Source organism: Sturnus vulgaris, chromosome 1, assembly GCF_052056855.1.
Source record: "Sturnus vulgaris isolate bStuVul1 chromosome 1, bStuVul1.hap1, whole genome shotgun sequence".
Classification (NCBI taxonomy): Eukaryota; Metazoa; Chordata; class Aves; order Passeriformes; family Sturnidae; genus Sturnus; species Sturnus vulgaris.
This window is the reverse complement of record NC_142243.1, coordinates 84949307-84969886: the sequence shown is the minus strand read 5'-3', so window position 1 is coordinate 84969886 and position 20580 is coordinate 84949307. Positions and strand designations below refer to the sequence as shown.

Sequence of the window (20580 nt, the reverse complement as noted above, 5' to 3'; positions counted from 1 at the left end):
AAACTCAGGTAAAGGCACTGGAGAAATCAAATCCCTTTCTCCCAATTTTTCCTGCAAAAGCTAACAGCAAAACGTCTAAAAGATCCCCCTGTGCGCCCATTTGTGTGTAGCCAGAGCTTTACAAGACGTTTGACAGCTATTCTCATGGAAAAAAATGTCAAGCCTTCCCTATTAAAAGGTATTTGAGGGAATCACAGAACTATACAGGAACCTAAAAAGGCGTAAAGCCCTTGAAGACCAATTTCTCGCAAGAGGAAAACAAATTCCTGTTATTTTAAGGCCATAAATCTAGCAATGGTGTAATGTAATACATACTGTGTACGTAATTACGGGATCCTTTCACCGAAAACAGAGGCTGCTTCTCTCTGTGAATCGTTGGGCATGAATTACAACTAACAACTATTCAAATATCTTGTGTTTTCCTTCAGGTGCACTTCAGGTTCCACTGGCAGCAAACCCCCTGTTGTGAGTGTTCATGGACACCCTGGCTCTCTACAAGCAGGGACTCCCTGCACACTCCCACTTCAGATCCACGCCTCCAAGCTCTGAACAGGAAAGGATAGAGCAGCAATATCACTCAGCTAACAGGAAAGTACCAATACCTCTGGAAAACAAACACCTGTAGATTGAACAGGCTCACCCTTTGCCTAGACTCCTAACAGCCATCTCCTGGTCAAGAAAAGGGACCACTTTTTACACTAGCAACAAGAGCTGGAGTAAGTGAGGCTGATGGATCAGCACAGATTCTGAGAGAGAGTAACAATGAAATGTTATGCAACCCTGGCTAACCAGAAAGTAATGGAGTTGCTTTTACTAAGAAACCCTATGACACCTGTGCTGTCCATAGTCATTCCTCTCACCAACACACCCATACAACCACTCTTCTTATGCTGCAGCTATTAGGCCCAAACTTTCAAACCAAGCTTTTACACTTAAGATACTCAAATTCAGGTAGGTAGAAAGAAAAACATAACATCAAACAGAATAAAACCAAAAGTCATCCCTCCTCTTCAAAAATAAATCTATGAAATAAATACATCATGTCTTCACGTGGAACACAAAGATTATCAAGCTAACTTCAAATTATTTCTAAAGAGCAAAAAAATATATTAAAATACTTTCTTTAACCCTGTGTAGTTTTTGGTAATTTCCTGACATAAATTATTTGTTTTATCTTGGGACAGAGTTCACATAGCTCTTCCTTTCTCCACATGTGCCTTCCTTCCCCACATTTTTACCTTTGGTATGTTCAGGAAACCTGAATATCTCACTCTTAGTCCTCCATTGGGGTGAGAAAGCCTGTTCATTTCATTCCAGGACTTCACCCGTCCAGATCCTTCCACTTCACTGAACAGCAAAGACAAACATGACCCCCAAATTATTAATGGTAAATGGCAAGCTAAGCAGCAAGTAGTCCCATTGGTGCTGCAGTAGCTTAAAGAAACTAACCAACCAAAACCAAAGGAGTAAAACCCCTAAGTATTTCACAGTAAGTCTAGAGACTAAGAGTTTCCCTGGCAACAATGGCTGCAGTTTTCTATGGGATCAGTGGCACCTTTTGCTTCCTAGGAAACCGCTTGCTTAATGCTAAGAACTGAGGTGTATCTGTGAATCTCACTTGTTCATTGAGCTCCTGGAGTGGGGCAGGGGAGCAGGCTGAGAAAGAACAATCCAAGTGAAGGTGCTGAAGATCGCCAGGGAAACGGTGATGCACCAGAGAAATAAAGGCTGGAGGCTGGACTTCACATCAGGCTCTGATGCCAAAAGAAGGCTATGAAGATGGTGAAGGGCCTTAAAGGGAAGCTGTATGAGGAGTGGCTGAGGTCACTTGGTCTGTTCAGCCTGGAGAAGAGACTGAGGGGAGACCTCACTGCAGTCACAGCTTCCTCATGAGAAGAGGAGGGGCAGGCACTGATCTCTGCTCTGTGCTGACCAGGGACAGGACCTGAGGGAAGGGCCTGAGTTGTGTCAGGGAAGGTTCAAGGTTGGGTATCAGGAAAAGGTTCTTCACCAGAGGTTGGGCACTGGGGCAGATTCCCCAGGGACCTCCACAGGTCACAGCACCAAGCCTGAAAGAGTTCAAGAAGCATTTGGACAATACTCTCAGGCACATGGTGTGACTCCTGGTGTGTCCTGTGCAGGGACCATTCTACTTTGATGATCCTTATGGGCCTCTTCCGACTCAGAATATTCTGTGATTTTTTAATCATGAGTGAGCTGGCAGAGATACGTCTATTACCATATAACATTTTAAATCTACGTACAGCTGAAATTCTTAAAGTCAAGCTCTCAATTTATAAAAGCTACAAAGTTCTGCTAGAAACTATTAAAATTTGTTGACCATTCTTTCCTTTCAAACATTTTAGCTCTGCTCTACAGCAGAGATATTTTTTCAAACGCTTGATGTTATTATCTTGCAGAAATGTTCTGCACTCTCAATGTTAGCTCTTGTTTCCTGCTTATAAAATAGCTATGGTATATGACACTGAGGTCCAGCTTCTGAAACTAACAATCTCTGCATGGTAATTTGTCTCACGATCGAGGATGACTTTCAGTTGCTTCTTTTAATGAAAAATATTGAGACTATGCATCCTGATCTTCTATCACTTCTTTACATTTTCCCCCCATTCATCTTCTCCATCTATTTCCCTCTTCTCGCTCCCATCGTATTTCCCATGAAAGTAAAAGCAAGATTATCCTTTGAACTTCAAAGCACCTTAAAAGTTTAACTTATTCTCAACGTCCTTGTAAACAGTAAGATCATTATTACCCATTTGGCTGATGAGATGTCCAAGAGCTACTACTGAGAAGCTTCTTACGTGGTTTATCTTGCCAGAAGATCATAACAGCTTACATGAGCCCAGTAAAGCCTGAAAGTATGATTCTCCTCCTTGTTTTTAATATCTGGTTAGAAAATATAGCATTTCCTGGCTCTTACAGGCTGTCATCACAGAAAGGCACCACACAGATTTTGCATCTGGCAAAGTTTGCTAATGAGCCACAAGATGCTGAGCAAAATGTGTGGCAAACAAAGGCAAAAACTGCATTGAAACATATATTTGCCATTAGAAGCTCAGTTATGCCATGCAAGAACCAGAAATGAGCTATGAACAGTATGTAAGGCCATTAAAATACACAACAGGTGAAGAAAGAAAGAAAGAAAGAGAGGGAAGGGTTTTGCTGCTGTTCTTAAAGTGGCAGACCAGCACTGGGGAGGAAGAAAGGTTAACATAAAAACCAAAACTTCAAAAGGAAACACCACTCCCAACTCCCCTGGGCTATTAGAAGTGCACTTACCACACTACATGGCTCTCCTGCCAGCATCCTCCTGAATGCCCCTGCCTCAGTCACAAGTACCTAAGGAGCCTAACACTTCCCTCCCTTCAGCATAATGGAAAGGAATTACTTTCTGGTGGAGGGAGAGGATTGGAGGAGCTAAACTTGCAGATCAAAACAAGAGACAAGGTAATATCTCTTTCAAAATTATACCTTGCATACTGCTAAATAACCTGACAAATAAAATGGCTACACATAACCTCTTCCACTCTGCTCATAGGTTAGGAACTGTAAGCTCTCCTGGACACGCTCATTATTCAAACTACATGGACCAGCACCATCCATGTTACTGTAATATCCTGAAAGTGTGATGTTCTGTGATTACAACAGAGCAGATTTTCTAATGATAGGATTGGATTTCTTGAAAGACAGGATGGCAACATTACTGAGGGACCTTCTGCACTGTCAGTAAAATGGTACCAGTCAAAAAGGAGAGAAAGAGGGTAGCAAGTACTTCATGAGCTAAAAGTAGAGTCACTTCATTCCTGTAGACTACAGTTCTAAATATATATATTTTTTTAAATTTGTTTCTTTGGTTTAGTTTTGCTGGGGTTTTTTACTAACAAGCATTTATCCTAGACAAAGAAGGTTGGTAAACAATACAGGGCAAATTCCAGTGAGAAAAAAATAGCAAATACAGGTGGATAATTCTGTACATACTGAATTGCATTTGCTGTGCTGGGAGATGGCTCCACCTGCGCCCAACGCCTCCCCAGCCATTTATAAACCACCTCAATGTAAACAGTGGAAAGACAGGAAGTGTTGGCACATATTGCAATGTGCTCAAATATACACAAAAATAAGTTTTACAAGTTCTGGGTATCAATTCTTCCCCTCACCATAAGTTGACACTTGCAAGGGCCAGTTAGATGCTTGCTTATTTTGCCATGCTCAAGCAGGAACTAAATAAATATTCTCTGGGAAAATTTTTTCCAGACAAGGTTTCCAGCTAGGTCCCAAAATCCCAAATTAACAGACTGTAGGATAGTCTATGTGTTTCATCCTCACCTATTTTAATGAAGCAAGATTCATCCTTAATTATCTTCATCAGGAAAGGGAAACAGATTGCTGTTTATTTTATCAGAGCTGCTATGCTTTTCAAAAACTGACTTGTGCACTAAGTAAAAATTCCCACCTTCCATGCAGAAGAAATCTCTATGAAGAATTGCAATGTGCTCCAGACTTGCTGTTCTTGAATTAGGTGTATTTTTGTGCTGTTTAGACTCTTCAAATTTATTCTTCTGGGGACAGTTTTTCATACTCAGAGGAGTATAGATTAAATCCTGAGAGACTGTACAATTTCTGTGTAAGGAAAGTAAACCTGGTATTTCCCTCCTGTATGAAAGAAATACTTAAGCACAGACCTATGAAATGAGCACTCTCAAACACCGTCTGGTTGGTTCTACCAATACAAGGGGCCTGGCCTGAGTAAATCTGATGGCAAAAAAAATAAAAAATAAAATAAATAAAAAAAAAAAAAAAAAAAAAAAAATTAGGGTGTTCACAAGACGTAGGAAGTTCAACCATTCGCTTATGTAGATAAGCCTACACTGTCAAAACTTACATTTTCTGATTCACTAAAAGTGTGTTTCCCATGGTGGCCCTACTACCACCACCTTTGGAGAAATCTTCTCCTTTATCCTTAATTTCAGCTAAGAGTATGAGGACCTTTGAAAACAATTAAGAGAAAAGGAGAGCTGCCTATCATGCCTTGTGTCACATAAAAGCAGGAAGAGTATCTGCAACCCCTGTTGTGTCTCATCCAGACCAGGAATGGCAGCTTCAGTCTTCTACACGTTGAATTGGAGAGTTAGGCCAGAAAGGCACTGATGTCACCACCAATCCCTTGGGATTCTGAAAAGCCCAGCCCATGTCTCAGGCCTGAAAACTGCAGTACTGCATAGTGCTGCCACCAGCTGCACCACAGTCACAGCAAGGCCTTCAATCTCACCAGAAGTTTCTTTCTGAAGGTGACAACCCTTCCCAAAACCAGAAATGTTCCTGCCAAGACTGCCAACATCCCACTCGTGCAGGAGTCTACTGTTATTTTCTTACCTCTTTACACTCTCAGAGTGCCTGGCTGCTATTCAGACTTAGACTATTAATACCAAGACAATCCTTATAACAAAGTGAGATTAAGTATTTGGAGAAGACTCCTGAAGAAACATTTAAAAGGCCATGCTCCAAACTCTGTGTGCTAATCTCATAAGGAGTTTTACAGGAGCACAGAAATTAACCTAGAGTTTATTTTACTTCTGTCATTTTTCCTACAGAAAAAGAATGCCCTCCAGCTTGAATTTTGGAAATTAAATATATTTCTGAAAAAAATAAAAAAGGAAGAGAAAAAAAGATGAATTTTGAAACTTACAGTTCACACAAAATGTTCTAATTTAGATCCTTTCCTAAGTGAAAAGAAAGCCAGTTTAGAAGTTTAGAAGATAGACAGCACTGTTGTTTTCGGCTTAGGAGGAAATTAAGGTCAGCAGAGGTAATGAAATGAGAAGTTGACTCTGAAAACACAAAACCAAACAGAAATATTTCAGGGTATTACAGTTAAATCCTGCAATACCTGGAAAACTTCTTTGTGCTGACTTATACCCAGACAGTTCTAAAGGTGAGAACTACTACAAGATAACTGGATTTAATTTCTTTTTTTCTTGTGAAGTTGCAACATGATTCTCTAATGAGAATGTTTATTTCTTTTTAAACAAGAGCCCAATCATTACTGCAGTCTGTTCTATAATGAATAATGGACCTTTTACAGTTTCATTCTCCAAATTATCCCACTTTTTCTGAATAAATAGTTCTAAAGATTCTGAAACACATGAAAAGTGAAGGCATAATGGAAAGTTTTAACTGCAGATCAATATAATTCAAGGCAATATGAAAAGGGACAGTGAGCTCTGAAAATCACTTTGGCAGCCATGGTGGAGTGTATTCCACATAATTCTTGCTGTTACCTCAGCTTTTTGCCATCTTCTTTGCAGGAGATGACCTGTGTATACCCGTGTAAGTAAAATACAGGTGGGAAGTCCCACAACAACGAAGGACACCTGGTGACTGGACACATCAAACCACCCAGTCTGAGCTCATAAACCAGCAAAAACACTGCAATCACAAAACCTCATTGGTATGTATTTAAATGGAGGATATGAAAATGTTCTGTTTTTCATCTGTTGTGTAGCAAGAGTAACTTAGCCACAGTGGTACATGTACACAGTTTTTTACTACATGAAAACTTCAAAAATTAAGTAATTTATACACATCTGGCTAGTTCAGATTTTGGAATAAAATCTGGAAGGCACACATACTGACAACTGGATCCCAACATTTCTATTTCTAGGATTCCCCAGTTCTCCTAAAATTTAGAAACAGACAAAATAAAACTGAAGAATAAAATAATAATAAAATAATAACAATAATAATAAGTATACATAATCCACAGATAATTTGTTGCTGCCAAGAGACAGATTAATCTTCCTTCATGAAAGTAAGCTAGAAAATATCATATTAACATGTATTTCTGCTACTTTAAAATACTCTAGACTTCTCTCATTCACAGTTCAGAAGAAACCAAATAACTATAAAATAAATATTGTGTTCTTTCCCTTCTTATACCACATCTTCATATAAGAGATTATGGCATGAAACAGTTGATATCACAGCCCTACTGCATATTTCTTTTCCTTTTTAATAGATGAAGTAAACATAAAAGAATGCTCTGAAAAAATCAATCTGTAATGATATGAACTTTTTCATTTCCCACATGCAAAACTTAAGTACTATTTCTGACAGTGATATGGGACTTATTTCCTTTTTAAACAACAAAGCCTCACTCTCCAACCATATAGATGTGTAAAGTTTTTACTACCTGTTTATGAGCTCCTATGAGCTAACAGTCTACCTGCATAAATTAAAAATGATACGCTGCCACAAACTTGATTGTAAACATCTCAATCCCCATTTTTTTTTTAAGTTTTTGTCCTAAACTTTAAGTTAATGAACATTGAACTGCATTTTATGACAGCTGGATGATGCAGAACAGATGTTGAGCTAAAATTTCATTTGCCAAATGTCAGCTCAGAACACGTACTTAAAATTAGGAGTATCAGTAAGACAAACTACATGGTGAAAACAATGGAAAAAATTGTCAATTACATCAGTGCCTGCCAACCATTTTTCCGGGCCTCCAGACAGAAATTCTGTCTGAATTGAAGATTCCAGAAAATTGTGTTCAATTTTACGAATGCTAATTGCTTATTAGGGTGAGTACAATCTCTCCTGGATATCTACTTTTTCATCTTGAGCTGGATGACGCATAGGAAATGCTAATCAAAAGCCTGCAAATTGTGTGCTTTTGTCTTGCAAATTTTCCTCTGCCACTGAGTAGCTTTTGCGACCTCTGGTTGGACAGGTAGGCTTGGTGTCTGAAAATGATGTCTACTGTTGTCCTCTACAAATCTGTGACAGTCACAAAACACTCCAAACAACAAAATCATCAACATGGCTGTTAGGACACTTGTGACTTCTGAGCTGACAAACTGCAGGTGCTGACCAATCTGTGTACTTTTTTCTTGCTCTCTAAGATATAACTGGTAACCCTTCGGGACATACAGCACAACTTAACACAGCCACTGAAAGCCTGTATTGCATTTGGGTAGTTTTCCTTTTCCTCGTTGTATCACCCACATTCTAACCTAAGTAATTTCTATCCTTCCATATTATTTTTTGAAGTATCTAGAAAGTCTTTTTATCACTTCCACACTTGTAATATATTGGCATTTTTGTAATCCATTCATATAAATCAACACGTTAAAAACATTCTGATTGCTTTTGTTACTTTTCTCCAAACCCCTTTCAAATGTTCAATGTCTTTCCAATAGCTGAACGATCAGCAACTGCTGTAGGCCACAGACAGTTTCACAAGTCAGTCTGTCTCAGCGGAGTATGGCTTCCAAGGATTAAGGCATAACATAAACAAGTGTGTTTCTGACATTTCTTTATCAGAATTATTCAAACCAACATGCAAGGGCAGAAATACTAATATATACCACACAGAGCCTATGGATCAAATAAATGAAATTAAGAGTAATGCAAAACTATTTACAAAAGTTTTGTACAAATTTCCAACCCATGTAGTAGTGTAATAATATTTAATGATCCCCTCTAAAGGGTTTATGAAGTTCATTTTATACCTAGATGCTTCCTCGCTCCTATTTTACCTACAGAAATCAATACTCATGAATGTACAAATGGCACCACAAGACAAGGAAGAACCAAAAAAGAAGCAAACTGAAAATAATAGCAGATATCCTATATACATATACATTAACTGGCAAACAGTTGCAAAGTTATAGCAAAAGAATTGAACAGAAATAACCTTTTTTTAAACAGATATTATGTCTAAGACCTGTAGAAATACTGTAAATATGTCTTTCCTGTTTATAAGGAATAGCATTTTAAATGCCATCATGCTTCTCCTAAGAACATTTCATATAGATTACAGTCATTTCTCCTCTGGTCTAGTGCACTCCTAATGTAAGTTTCTTTAACTTTCAACATAACACAATTACAAAGCAGATTTTTTTTTTTCCTTCATGGGCTCTTGTATAGTAGAATACAAATACAATACCACCGTTTCAGAAAAAGACTTTTTCCCTCTAATGTTTGCTTTGGGGCAGGGGGAAGAAGGAGAGCAATTAAATTTATATTTTTTCAAATTTCTGCAGTTAAAGCTAAGGGGGGGGGGGGGAAAGCTGAAGACAGAAGCAGTCTCAACAAGTAAAACCCTGCAAGCAGTTTCTGATGTGCTGTAAAATCTTATCTGCTGTTCTGTTCCTGGGTGGAGAGAGAGAAAGAACTGGTATAATGCTAAACAAGTAAAGAAACAATTTAAGATTTTTTGTTTTTCAATTTTGGGGAAGAAGTCTTTTCAAACTGTTACTTAAAAACCTCCAGCATTTTTGTTGCAGGCAAATTTTTGGACTCTCCTATCATTAAATTACACATTACAACAAACAAACAAATAAATAAATAAATCACACCATCTGCCAAAGAAAAACCTTGATATAAACTAACACTTGCAACAAGTTTAAACTCAAGCTACCAAAGACAATTGCTTTCTTTTCCTCAGAAAACTGAACAAAATCACAAAGCGCATTGAGGATTCCAGATAGCATTTTTCTTGTGGTTGTCATGGAAGTCAAATAATTTCCAATAAAATTCTCTCTCTGATCTATGTGCCTGCTTGGGCTGTAAAGTTTCCTCCTTGTACCTTCCCCAAGTAGATGAGGATGGTCACTACCAACATTAAAAATTGTGCTAAACATTTGAACAGCATGCACAGCAATAACCATTTCTGCAAAGTTGTAATCATACATTCTTTTACCACATATTGGCACTGGAAGCCTGTACAACATATGGGATGAAACATAACCCTGGTCACATGTAGCTTTCACATCGCTTAGTCTCAATTGCACAACACTGAAATAACCTTTCCTGCAGCATTTATAAACATCACACGTAGACAAACCAAGAACTGAAACAACTTCTGCCCAAGAAGCAACTTGAAAATTCAATCCACAATGGCTACAGAGTCAAAGTCACTCCACTCCTCCCATTTCCAAAGAAAATTACTTTTCTTAAGCTGTTGAGGGGTGGCACTACTGAAAGCAGGCTAAACACACACACATTCAAGACCACACCTATCATTTCATTCCACAGAACAGCTCATGAGAGCTTTCCAAGGTGATGCATTAGGACAATGCTGTCATGCAAACAAAGTCCTTCTGTACCACCACAGCTGTTTTGTTTTTTTTATATATCCAACAGCAGAAACACACAAAGCAAACCGCAATTACAAACTTCCGCGCAAACAAGAAATAAAAGACAATGAAGAAGGTTTCACCCACCTGGGATCTTTCTGAATGCTATCAATGGAAGGTGACCTAGCCAAGGTCCCTTCGGGTGGGATGGCTGGCCCAGATTTGCTGTATGGTGATTCAACAGAAGGACAATACTGCAGCTGTCGGTAGGGGTCTGCGTAATTGGAGGCTGGGCCGGCCGCATAGCTGGCCCTCTGGAAGGTCGCGGTTGCGTTCTGTGTGCCGTGCTGACTGCCTGTGCGCTGTAAGGGTACGGAGTCGACACCAGGGGAAGATGGGGCTACGACAGGAAAGTAGGGACAAAGTAAAAAATTGAGGACCTGTTCACAGAAATGGTTAACCAGGTCTAGGCAGAGGAAAAAAAAAACAAAAAACCACACACATATAAAAGGGTTCAAAAAGAATGAGAAAAAAAACAAACAAAAAGAAACAAGCAACATTGTCATTTTCACAACCTTAGAAGGAAATAACCATCAAACAAATTTCTAAATGACATGCCAGTTCTGGACTAGAAGACCTTAACACCAATTAAACAGATTGGAGAGATATTTTCACCTGCAGTTCTAACTGCACTAACATGAAAAGAAGTGCAGAAGCAGCATGAGAATATTCAAGCTAAGGTTTACAACCACCATTAAGTGAGGCTTTTGCAGTCCTTTCAGGGGTGGAAGTCAGTCAGATCCACCAACAGAAGGAGGATCAAAGCAGGCTCAAGAGTCCAAACTGGGACAGATGACTCTACAGCAGAAGAAATACCCAGCCATCCCAGATTTCTAGCCCTGGTATCCATAAAGCAGGTAAAACCAGACACCTGCTACCAAGAATCACTGCATATGCTCTGTTAACCCATTGCCTGCAAATTCACCTTAAGTTAAGACTTAGCAGAGTGTTATTGCTAACTGAGTCTGAAAAAGAGCTAATCACAAGGTGACCATGTAGATGTCTTAATGCACGCCAGCAGTGGCTGTGCTCATACATCACAGCTGAAGATTAATGCATTACCAGTTCTGAGCAGCTTAACCAATAGCTTTAAACTGACTTAATGCTTTTGTGACTCAAAAATCTTATTAATCTCTCTTGTAGCCCATTATCTTTCTGTTACAGCAGTGGGTAGTGGAGATTCAGTCTACTGGATTAAACATGCAGTATTTTTGAACCAAAGTCCAGTTAATGGCAAATGGATTATCACTAAGGGCAAGAGGACCAATACCCACACGATCTTTGGCCTGGAGACAGAGACAAATTAAATGCTGGCTCTGCTCAGAAGAAAATTTGGACTGTTTGAAGTGGCACATGAACTCATGGTGGTTGCCATTTCCTCCTGTCCCAAGACAACAAGAATACTTTGGCCAAAAGGAGTGGCCCAAGTCCAGGGTTATTTTTAGTTTGGTCAAATTCATATGCTAAACTGCAGACAAAACCACATATTGAAGAGATAAGTTTTTATAACAGATTTCCCAATCATTTTTCATTGGCATGCACATTTAAAAATAAATATTTAATACATTATAGGCCCATGAAAGGGATTTTAAGCATTTTATCTCAAAGTGTCAGCAAATAAAATACAGTAAGATTTAGATACAATTACCATGGTTTTGTATGACCTTGTACTTGTCAAAATTACAATACCGGAAAATTTTAAATTTATATTGCATTTTTTACTTATTTTAATTTTTTTCCTTATGGTTCTAAAGTTTTTAATTTTACAATAGCAAGTATTGTAACTTGACTACAAACATAAGAAAGTGGGATCATCCACTCATCTATCATCCCATCTCTGGAAGTGCTCAAGGTCAGGTTGGATGGAGTTAGAGCAACCCGATCTAGTTGAAAGGGTCCCTGCTCACTGCACGGGGCTGAAACTGGATGAATCTAAAGGTCCCTTCCAATCCAAACCAGTCTATGATTCTACAATCACGTTTACTCATATATATAGCAACATTTTGCATGTATTATTTCGGTTTAATTACTAGAGTGTATATATATATATATATATATGTGTGTGTGTATATATATATATACACCTCCTTAAGAAATGAATAATTAAGGCACACAGACATTTTCATAAAACTGCATCAGTTCAAATACACTAACAGTATCAGCATATTTATACACTAACAGTATCAGCATATTTATACATCCTATGAACAAATCGTGCTAAATTCAGTGTTAGAAAGAAAAATATCACATTTTAACAGAAAATGTAGAGTTCAAAACCAAAATCATGTGCCTTGTGAGAAAAAGAGTAATAAAACAAGTTAGAGAAAACACTAGAAATATTTTCAAGTGGAAAAGAGAAAATATAATTGTATACTGACATAGCATGGTCTTAAGCACTGTCATTCCATAGAATATGCTACTACCTTTTGACAAATTATATGGAGAATTACAAAAAAACTCTACAACACCAATACTGCTGAAAACAAGAACTTCATCGTAATGTTGATTGCTTTGCAAAATATTCCAGTGTATTTCCTTCATCTTCTTTGCAAGACAGTTCAATGGAAATCGTGTTTGCTTTTAAATTATTTGAAAAGTTTTCTATTTTCTTCTTTGTCTTGTTATCAAAATAGGTATTTATATGAACTGAAACTGGCTGTCATCCTAACACCTACAAGCTTCTCAAGTCACTCTGATTCATTTCTCAAATTACCTTCCTAGTAGACTGCTGCTTCCTTTTGATTTTTATCACAATGAAATGCCATATTCAGAATATGAGAATGAAACAAATCTATGACTTCAACATTCACAATTGTGTTTATCTGGACAGTGTTACCCAGATCAATTAAAAGAAAAACAAAAAACCCAAACTAACACTTTAGAAAAACTTCTACATCTAACTTGACTACATCCACTGTCATTGACTATAAAAGAGTTATGCTTTAGCAGACATTTTTACAAAAAATAAGTGTATGTAAAACTGAAGCAAAATCATCTTCTACCAATACACTTCCCTTGCTTAAACAAATCCCTTTGGCAGCCAAACCTGCTGACTGAACTGTGGCTCTTTTAGGCAAACTATTGAGATCTCCCTTCTATTTAGCTATTCAAACAGCAAAGCCAGAGTGATCATGTGTAATGAAACAAATTCAGAAGTCGATTTCCTCACCCAGCACAGTAAATCTTCTCTGAGCACAGGGCATCCAGAAGGTACATACCTGGACTGAACCAGAAAGCATTCATATACCAGGTATATTTGCAGATGGGCATGCAACCCTTTAACCTGCTTTTCAATTGAAGATATTTAGCCCTTTCTCTAACTTTTGAATTTGACTGTCCTCTCAAATCCAAGTCAGCTACAATTGACCAGAACCAGGCCAGTTTAGATGAAATGACAAGGATAAGGGGTTTGCCCTAGCAAGGGAAGAGAGGGACAAGAAGGAATTGCAACAGTACTGTTTATGGAGAAATGGGCTGTTATTTCCCCTTCCACCAGTTCGAGACTGGCCTGTTTGAAGCCGAATCACAGTCAAGTCACATTGCTCCCCTGGGTCTACCACTCACTCTATTCTGCTTCTACATAAAGGTAAAAACAAAAGTCATTACCACCCTGTGAAGAAGCAGGTTTAGTTTTGCGAAGCCTGAAGGTAAAGGTGTTCACAAAACCAGACCTTCCTCCGTTTTTCCAAAGTCCCAAAACTCACAAGGAGATAAAGATTAAAACCAAATAAGCAGAAGGACTCAAAACCTTACTTATCCTGTATTGTCTTACCTAAGTGACCACCCATGAAAACACTGCTTTCAATAGTGACTGCTACCCTCACTTTTTAAGAACTTACATGGAAATTCAGTGGATTCTGAATGTCAGGTAAGTTTCTGAAGCTCTGTTTGTTCCTTTTGCGCTGGTCAGCCTCCCCACGGCTCCTTCCTGGGACTGCTCAGCACAGTGGCCTTGCAGGGACACAAGGAGAGGGTGACTGGCACCTGACCTCCCCTCCCAAGTGCCCCCCTCCAGACATGCAGGAGGGGCTTGCATGGTCCATGATGTGCAGCTGAGGCCAGCTCATGCTGGAGGGAGAGCCATAGTACACACTCTGCTGCAGCCAGCAAAGACCCAGGACAAAAATGACATGCTCAGTTGTGGGCCAATAAATCTCTATGTATTATCAATATTTTAAACTTCAATGTAAGAATTGTCCTTGAAAAGGAGAATTTTAATTTTGGGTTGGGAGAAGGGTTTCACTGAGAATTTCTGAAATGAGAGTTTTCCAAGTGAGCATTTCACACTGTCCAAATCAAGAACTACAGTCTCAGTGACCTCAGTTTGTCCCCTAAATATTTAAAATCTTGCTTTAATTCGTCATGTTATTAATACCTAAAAGATACTGTAGCATCTCAGCCCATCACTACTCTGACCAAAATCACATACCCAGAAAACAGAGTATCCAGAGTAGCACACAGACATTTAATATGTTCTTACAAATGTTTGTCAAAGAGAAAGAAAACCTTCTTTTAAATATAATGAAAATCCTCTGAACACCTGATATATGCCCTGATTGCATTGCATGGTTCTCTTGATTGCAGAAATTGCATATAGAAAAGCCAGACTTTATAATTTTCTTTGGCTTTTATGTAGTATTAATAAAGATATCACAATTTTTATACTAATGCTGATAATTTAGTTGCATCACTAAACATGCTCATAATGTGATACTCAGAAGCTGACTTCCAGCTTTCCAACGTTCTTTTCACATCTGGGGCAGATGTTAGAAACCATTAACAAAATGTAGAAAGCAAGAACATCTTGATCTAGGCAGGGATACTACTGCACCATACCTGAGTATCTTAGGGAAATCAAGTTTGCATATGAACTACTAACAAGTTCAGGCTTTCTAGAAGCCAGAGGACATTTTGCCAAGTTAACATAAGAAAGATCAAATCTTCAGAAATTATAAACTCATTAAAGAGAATTATCTTGCTACACCTGCTTGCTGAAAATTACCTCACTGATGCTGCTATTTGATTTGCAGGTATTACCCTGTACATTTTCCTCTTATTATTTTATATTAGACATTCAGTTCCTGTGCTAACTTTCTCCTAGTTTCTTTCATGGAGATTTCAAAATCATTTTCTTTGTTTTCTCCCTTTCTTTTTTTTTTTTCACTGATTTGCACTTGCAGTTGATTTATACTCTCTCATGAAAGTTGAAAATTGGATCTCGGTGAGATATCTTTTCAGCACAAAGTATGTCCGCCATCCCTCCATAAGGGATATTATAAATGATATAAATGCAGTGCATTCTGTTGGTACCAAATTTATAGGAAGATTTATAAAGCAGATGCTTTTCCTACCTAATATACCATAAAAATAACACAGTGCATTCTCTATCAATTAGGAAAAAACTCATCAAGCTTGGGACACATAAACACTAACTCAAAATGCTGAAATGAGTGTTTTAAAGCATTTTTGCAACAGAAGTTTAAGAAAATAGACGTTAATCAAGCTTGTAGCGAACTGGCAATCCAAAGGAACAAGCCACAAACAGTCAATTTTAATACTGCTCAAGATACATGACATTACATCATCATAATAATAATAGTAGTAGTAATTTGCTTAGCTGTTACTTTTAGAAGCACTTTCCCATAATGGGAAGTATAAAATTTTAGAGAAATACATCGTTGAGGGAAACTGAAAATATTTATTGAAACAGGGGAAAAAATCCTGCCCATAATTGATATTAGCAACTATCTCTAATGCTGTTGAGATTTGATAAAGGCACTATCATATCCTCTGCTCAAAGCACACATGCACAAGGAATTTTGTACTTCCACATGCAAAGAGAGAACAAAACAAAACAAAAAAGAAAATACTACAGGACTTCAAGATACAAGGCTTCAATTTTGATTTAAAATATTTAGGACCTTCTGCAAATACCTAGACCACGAGTTCTGTGGAGGTTGACAACTCTGCTATGTGACTTCTCATACTCAAACCAGAAAAAACACTGTCAAGACTACTATAACTTTCTGTTTCTCTTGTTTTCCATTCGTTCCTCCCTCACTTTTCTACATTCTTTATTTTGTCCTATTCAGTTTTTCTTGCAATCAAAATCCCAGCCTCCCAATTCTCAGCCAGAGACAAATGAAAATGACTTTTTAGCAAATCTTCCTTTGCCTCCTCATGAGATGGGCTCTTCACCAGCCAGCCAGCCTTTGTGTTCAAACACATCAACCCTTTAGGGCTTCCAGGACTGTTCTGCTCGATTCTTTTGCAGGCTCCAGTTTTCTCCAGATGCTCCTATTTTGTGTAAATCAGGGGAAATACAACCTCCTTCCCTCCAATCAGCTTCCCCATGCTCAGCTCCATGCTTTAAATAGCTGGTCATGGCAAATAGGTCTCCCTTCTGCACAAGGTATATCTTTTAAGGAAACATAGCACAACATACAGGGGAAATGCAAGTGAACTAAAGAAACTGATAAAAAATAGGATGGTGCATAGCAAAAAAGGCCTCTTTTCCACCCACGAACATGTTAGTCATAATTTCCTCAAGTACTGGTTATACCTAGCTGTCACACCTACTTGTAATTAGTATGTCTACAAGCTGGTGCAAGTAGGTATTCAGTAATATTTTAATCATCAGATGTTTTTGTCACATGGTGAGGAGAAAGCCTTTTTATCAAGGCAACATCCCTGTGTCTACCAGATGCCATCACAGGAGCTTTATATTTTTTCTCACTTTTCCATCCCATCTTCAAAATCACAGGTAGCTGTTTAGCTGCTACACTCCTACTGCTATAGGAAATACTCAGGGCCTCTCTGAATTATTTAATAGGCTCATTGCCATTGCTGGCAGCTGTAAAGTACTAATCCTAAGAAAGGTCAAACATATTCAAAGCGAGTGTACACTCCAATCATTTGCTACTTGATTCTCTGAAAACTTTTATAATCATCTCCTGACCGCTGTAATATCTATAGGCCATTCTTTTGCAGAAGAATTCCTTGCTTCAGAGAAACCAAGGAAACATCACTTGTGCTCTGTATAGTGTGTTCAATAAGTCTTACAATATAAAAACTGACAATCTTTGAAGATTGAAGAACTGAACTTGCTACTGCACTGAGGTGTCCTTTCAGTTCCATTTTCTATGAGTGTTCTTTAGATCTAACACTAATTTTAACAATAAAGCTGAACATTCTTTTGTTAGAAACTGATGTTTTATCTATAATGCAGAGTCAGTCAAAGAAAATACTGATTCCTTAGTTTCTGAGCTATTTCTCTATTTACATTTCAGCTGTTATCTGGTCACTTTGAAGGCTTTTGTCTATCTTGCTTCACTTCAGTTTGCCCACTCTCACATTGCATCTCAGTTTCCTTTTCTTTTTATTTTTTTTCATTTGGGGGAAGTTGTATAACTGCTACTGCCTAACCCTCAGAATATGGAATGATTTTCTTCATCACCAATTTAGACTTGGCATTTATTTACTAATTATTGTACTTAGAGGTTCATAAGGTGATTAGCTGGTGTCAATGTGAAATCACCTGGTGCCACCAGGATTGGCAATGGAGGAAAATGACTTTATGAATGAACTATGAAGATTTTTGTACCTCTAAGCAAATGTTAATGCAGAAACAGGTAGATGAAGTAATTCAGTGAGCAGCAATGGTGACAGAATTTATATCACAGAAACTTTCAGTATTTCAGTTCAATAGATATAGTGGTTGAGATGAGTAAGCTCCTGTCCAAGCTTATTTTGCAACAGTGCTTAATGAGACTTCAGTGAAACCTGAAGTCCAAACCTGAATGCAGCCTCTTCCACAGCCAGGTTTGTCAGTGCCTTCACTGCTGTGCACCACCTCACATCTCCACACCCATAACTTTCTCCAGTTCTACATCCTTCTCTCCAGTCATTTCCCACCATGAGGTTCCAGAGTTACAGGGTGTCCAACACAGTAACACAGCCTACATCTCAAAGGCTGTATATCAAAGGCATATATAGTTAAAGCATCACTTTAAAAATCCACATAGTCCAAGTGGATACCAGAGTTTTATGCAGATATTAGAATTTCAGCTAGATATTTTCAATTATTTCAGACTTCCAACTCAAGGCTGGAACGATTTCCTTCCTTATTTACAACCAATCAGAGGCGAAGCTTCATTTTTCAAGTTATCAGTATTAAGAAATATAATACTCCTTTCCACCTCCAGTAACTAACTACATTTTAAATCTGCCAGATTTTAATCTCACTAATATAAGCAACTTTCATTCTCAGGCTCAGCTTCTACCATGTTTCAGTGATGCTGTTCTGCACATAAAAAATGGTGTGTTCACATAACGTGATAATCAGATGCCAACTTTGGCTGCTAAAGACATTATTGCCAAGATCTTTTCTCATATTGTGTCTTCTCTCTCTGAGCTGCATCCCTCAGTTTAGGGAGAACATGCAGTTTAATTAATTTGTTACATGAGCATTTAAACAGAGAAATCAATAACTGCCCTCTCAGAATTTGACATACTAAAATTCATCATGGGAATTTCCTCACTAGAGATAAAATTGAACCCTGAGCAATGGCACAATATAGGAGATATATACATCACTCTCCTCCTCTTTGCAGTACATTCTGTGCGTGGGACAAAATGACCCAATCACAGCAAATCCACACAGACCACACTGCTGCACATAGATGAGCCTACTGAAACTAAATCTCTGCTTTCACTCCTAAAACAACATTCTCTTAAAATTCCTGAAGTCTCCTGTCCATCTGGCCAGCATAAAGCTGAACATATGGACAAGAGTCACAGTTAATATATAAAAAGATATATAAATAGTATGAGACAATAAGAGATTAACAGACTGCACTGAATCATGCTACAGCCATCAAGCACATGGACATCTTCTCCTTCAGATTTTGACTTTTCCTTATTTAGGGCACTGTAATCCTAAGTAGTAAAGTGGCTACTAAATGGCATTTCTTAGAACACCTTACTAAACTTCACCTATTTTAATTAGTAGTTCCTGCTCTGGAATAGACAGTTGTTTTATTATTAAGGTAATCACATTTGTGTCAGACCACGTGATATGTTCAACTTAAACATTAACCTAACTTCTGCAAATGATAGTTTAAAAGTTGTTAAATACATTTAACTAAAAACTACTATATGTGTATACTTGTACTCATAACAACTACATGTAAACTGCTGAAATTATGAAAAAGGGATAGTTCTAAAAGTAGCCAGTCTTAGAGAAAAAAAACAAAAAGAATGAGTACAGCGTGAGTAAAAAAAAAAAATGGGCTGGTGATTTTTAAGAATGGCTTTAAATGTAATACTGCAGAAGCAATGATCCTCTAACAAAAGATTTAGTCATCTTAAAGATATGAATGGGTAGTTACCTCAGGCACAGCAGTGTTTTTGTTCAGAAAAGATTTACAAGAATGAGATTTATGAAAGGTGTTCGAATTGAATCTTTATTTCATGAATAACAACCTTGCATTTCTACTGAAGTATGCAAATGAGAATGGATGTCCTCCATCACTAAAATCTAATGTGATGAATCTTTAAGCAGAGACTACACCTGTACAGTAAATAGATGACAAATACACCTACAGATTCTGGCACAAACACTGTATTTTCTCAGTAGTGGCAGATGAGATTTACAGGGTATGTACTCCCCTGAGCAAGGTTTTATAATCACAACTCTCCCTCAACAGGTGGCAAAAGTCAAGGGGCACCTGAGAAATGCTCAGACATGTTACAAGTCACTCTTCTATTAAAAAAAGGAGAAGAGAAGAATTAGAAAATACATGGAACAAAATACAAGCCTTTGGAGGCATCCTGTTCGTGGGACACAGGAAAGACGTCATGGATACTACCCATTCTAAAAGGTTTCTATTCTGAGTGGTAAAATCTTGTCTGTCTTCATGTGGGTGCAGTTACTCTATGTAACCCAATCATGGGCTCAGTACTTTGAAACTATAACTATCTTATTTGGAGAAATGCTTCTGCACTATAAGGGGGATATTGCTTTCAAATTGCAAAAGTGATTCTTCAGGTTTTAACCTCCGGCCACCTCCCTCTCCACTCCTGTCCACAGGATACTGCTGAAGTTGAAAACAGTGTATTTTGTTATTCTTCTGCCAAATTTTTAATAGGAAGTAAAACAGAAAATTCTATCTGACAGAAAGAAAAAATAAATCACCTAAAAACATATCTGCAAGACTATGTAAGATGTAAGACTATATGAGAGAACCTGGATCTGACAAATAAAATGGGATTATGACTTTGTATTGCTTTGAGGTGATTTGTTATTCTTTATGCAGATTACTAAGGTATTTTCTGCTCAATTTACTTTGTACTGAAGATTTGTTCCCTGCTTGCTTCCTATAATTCTCTCTCCCAAAACAATGTTATCAAGTGGATGTCA

The 20580-nt window shown here is 37.9% G+C and overlaps 1 protein-coding gene across 5 annotated transcripts in view; it reads right to left on the bottom strand.

Annotated features, from left to right (window-relative positions):
• The window catches only part of CTNND2 (catenin delta 2), a 630539-nt gene that overhangs the window by 218154 nt on the left and 391805 nt on the right, over positions 1–20580 (bottom strand). For all 5 annotated transcript variants that reach the window (XM_088170959.1, XM_088170931.1, XM_088170938.1 and 2 more), the window contains one exon: positions 10248–10500. In XM_088170959.1, coding sequence (XP_088027085.1) covers positions 10248–10500 — 253 coding nt within the window. The remainder of the gene's footprint in view (positions 1–10247; positions 10501–20580) is intronic.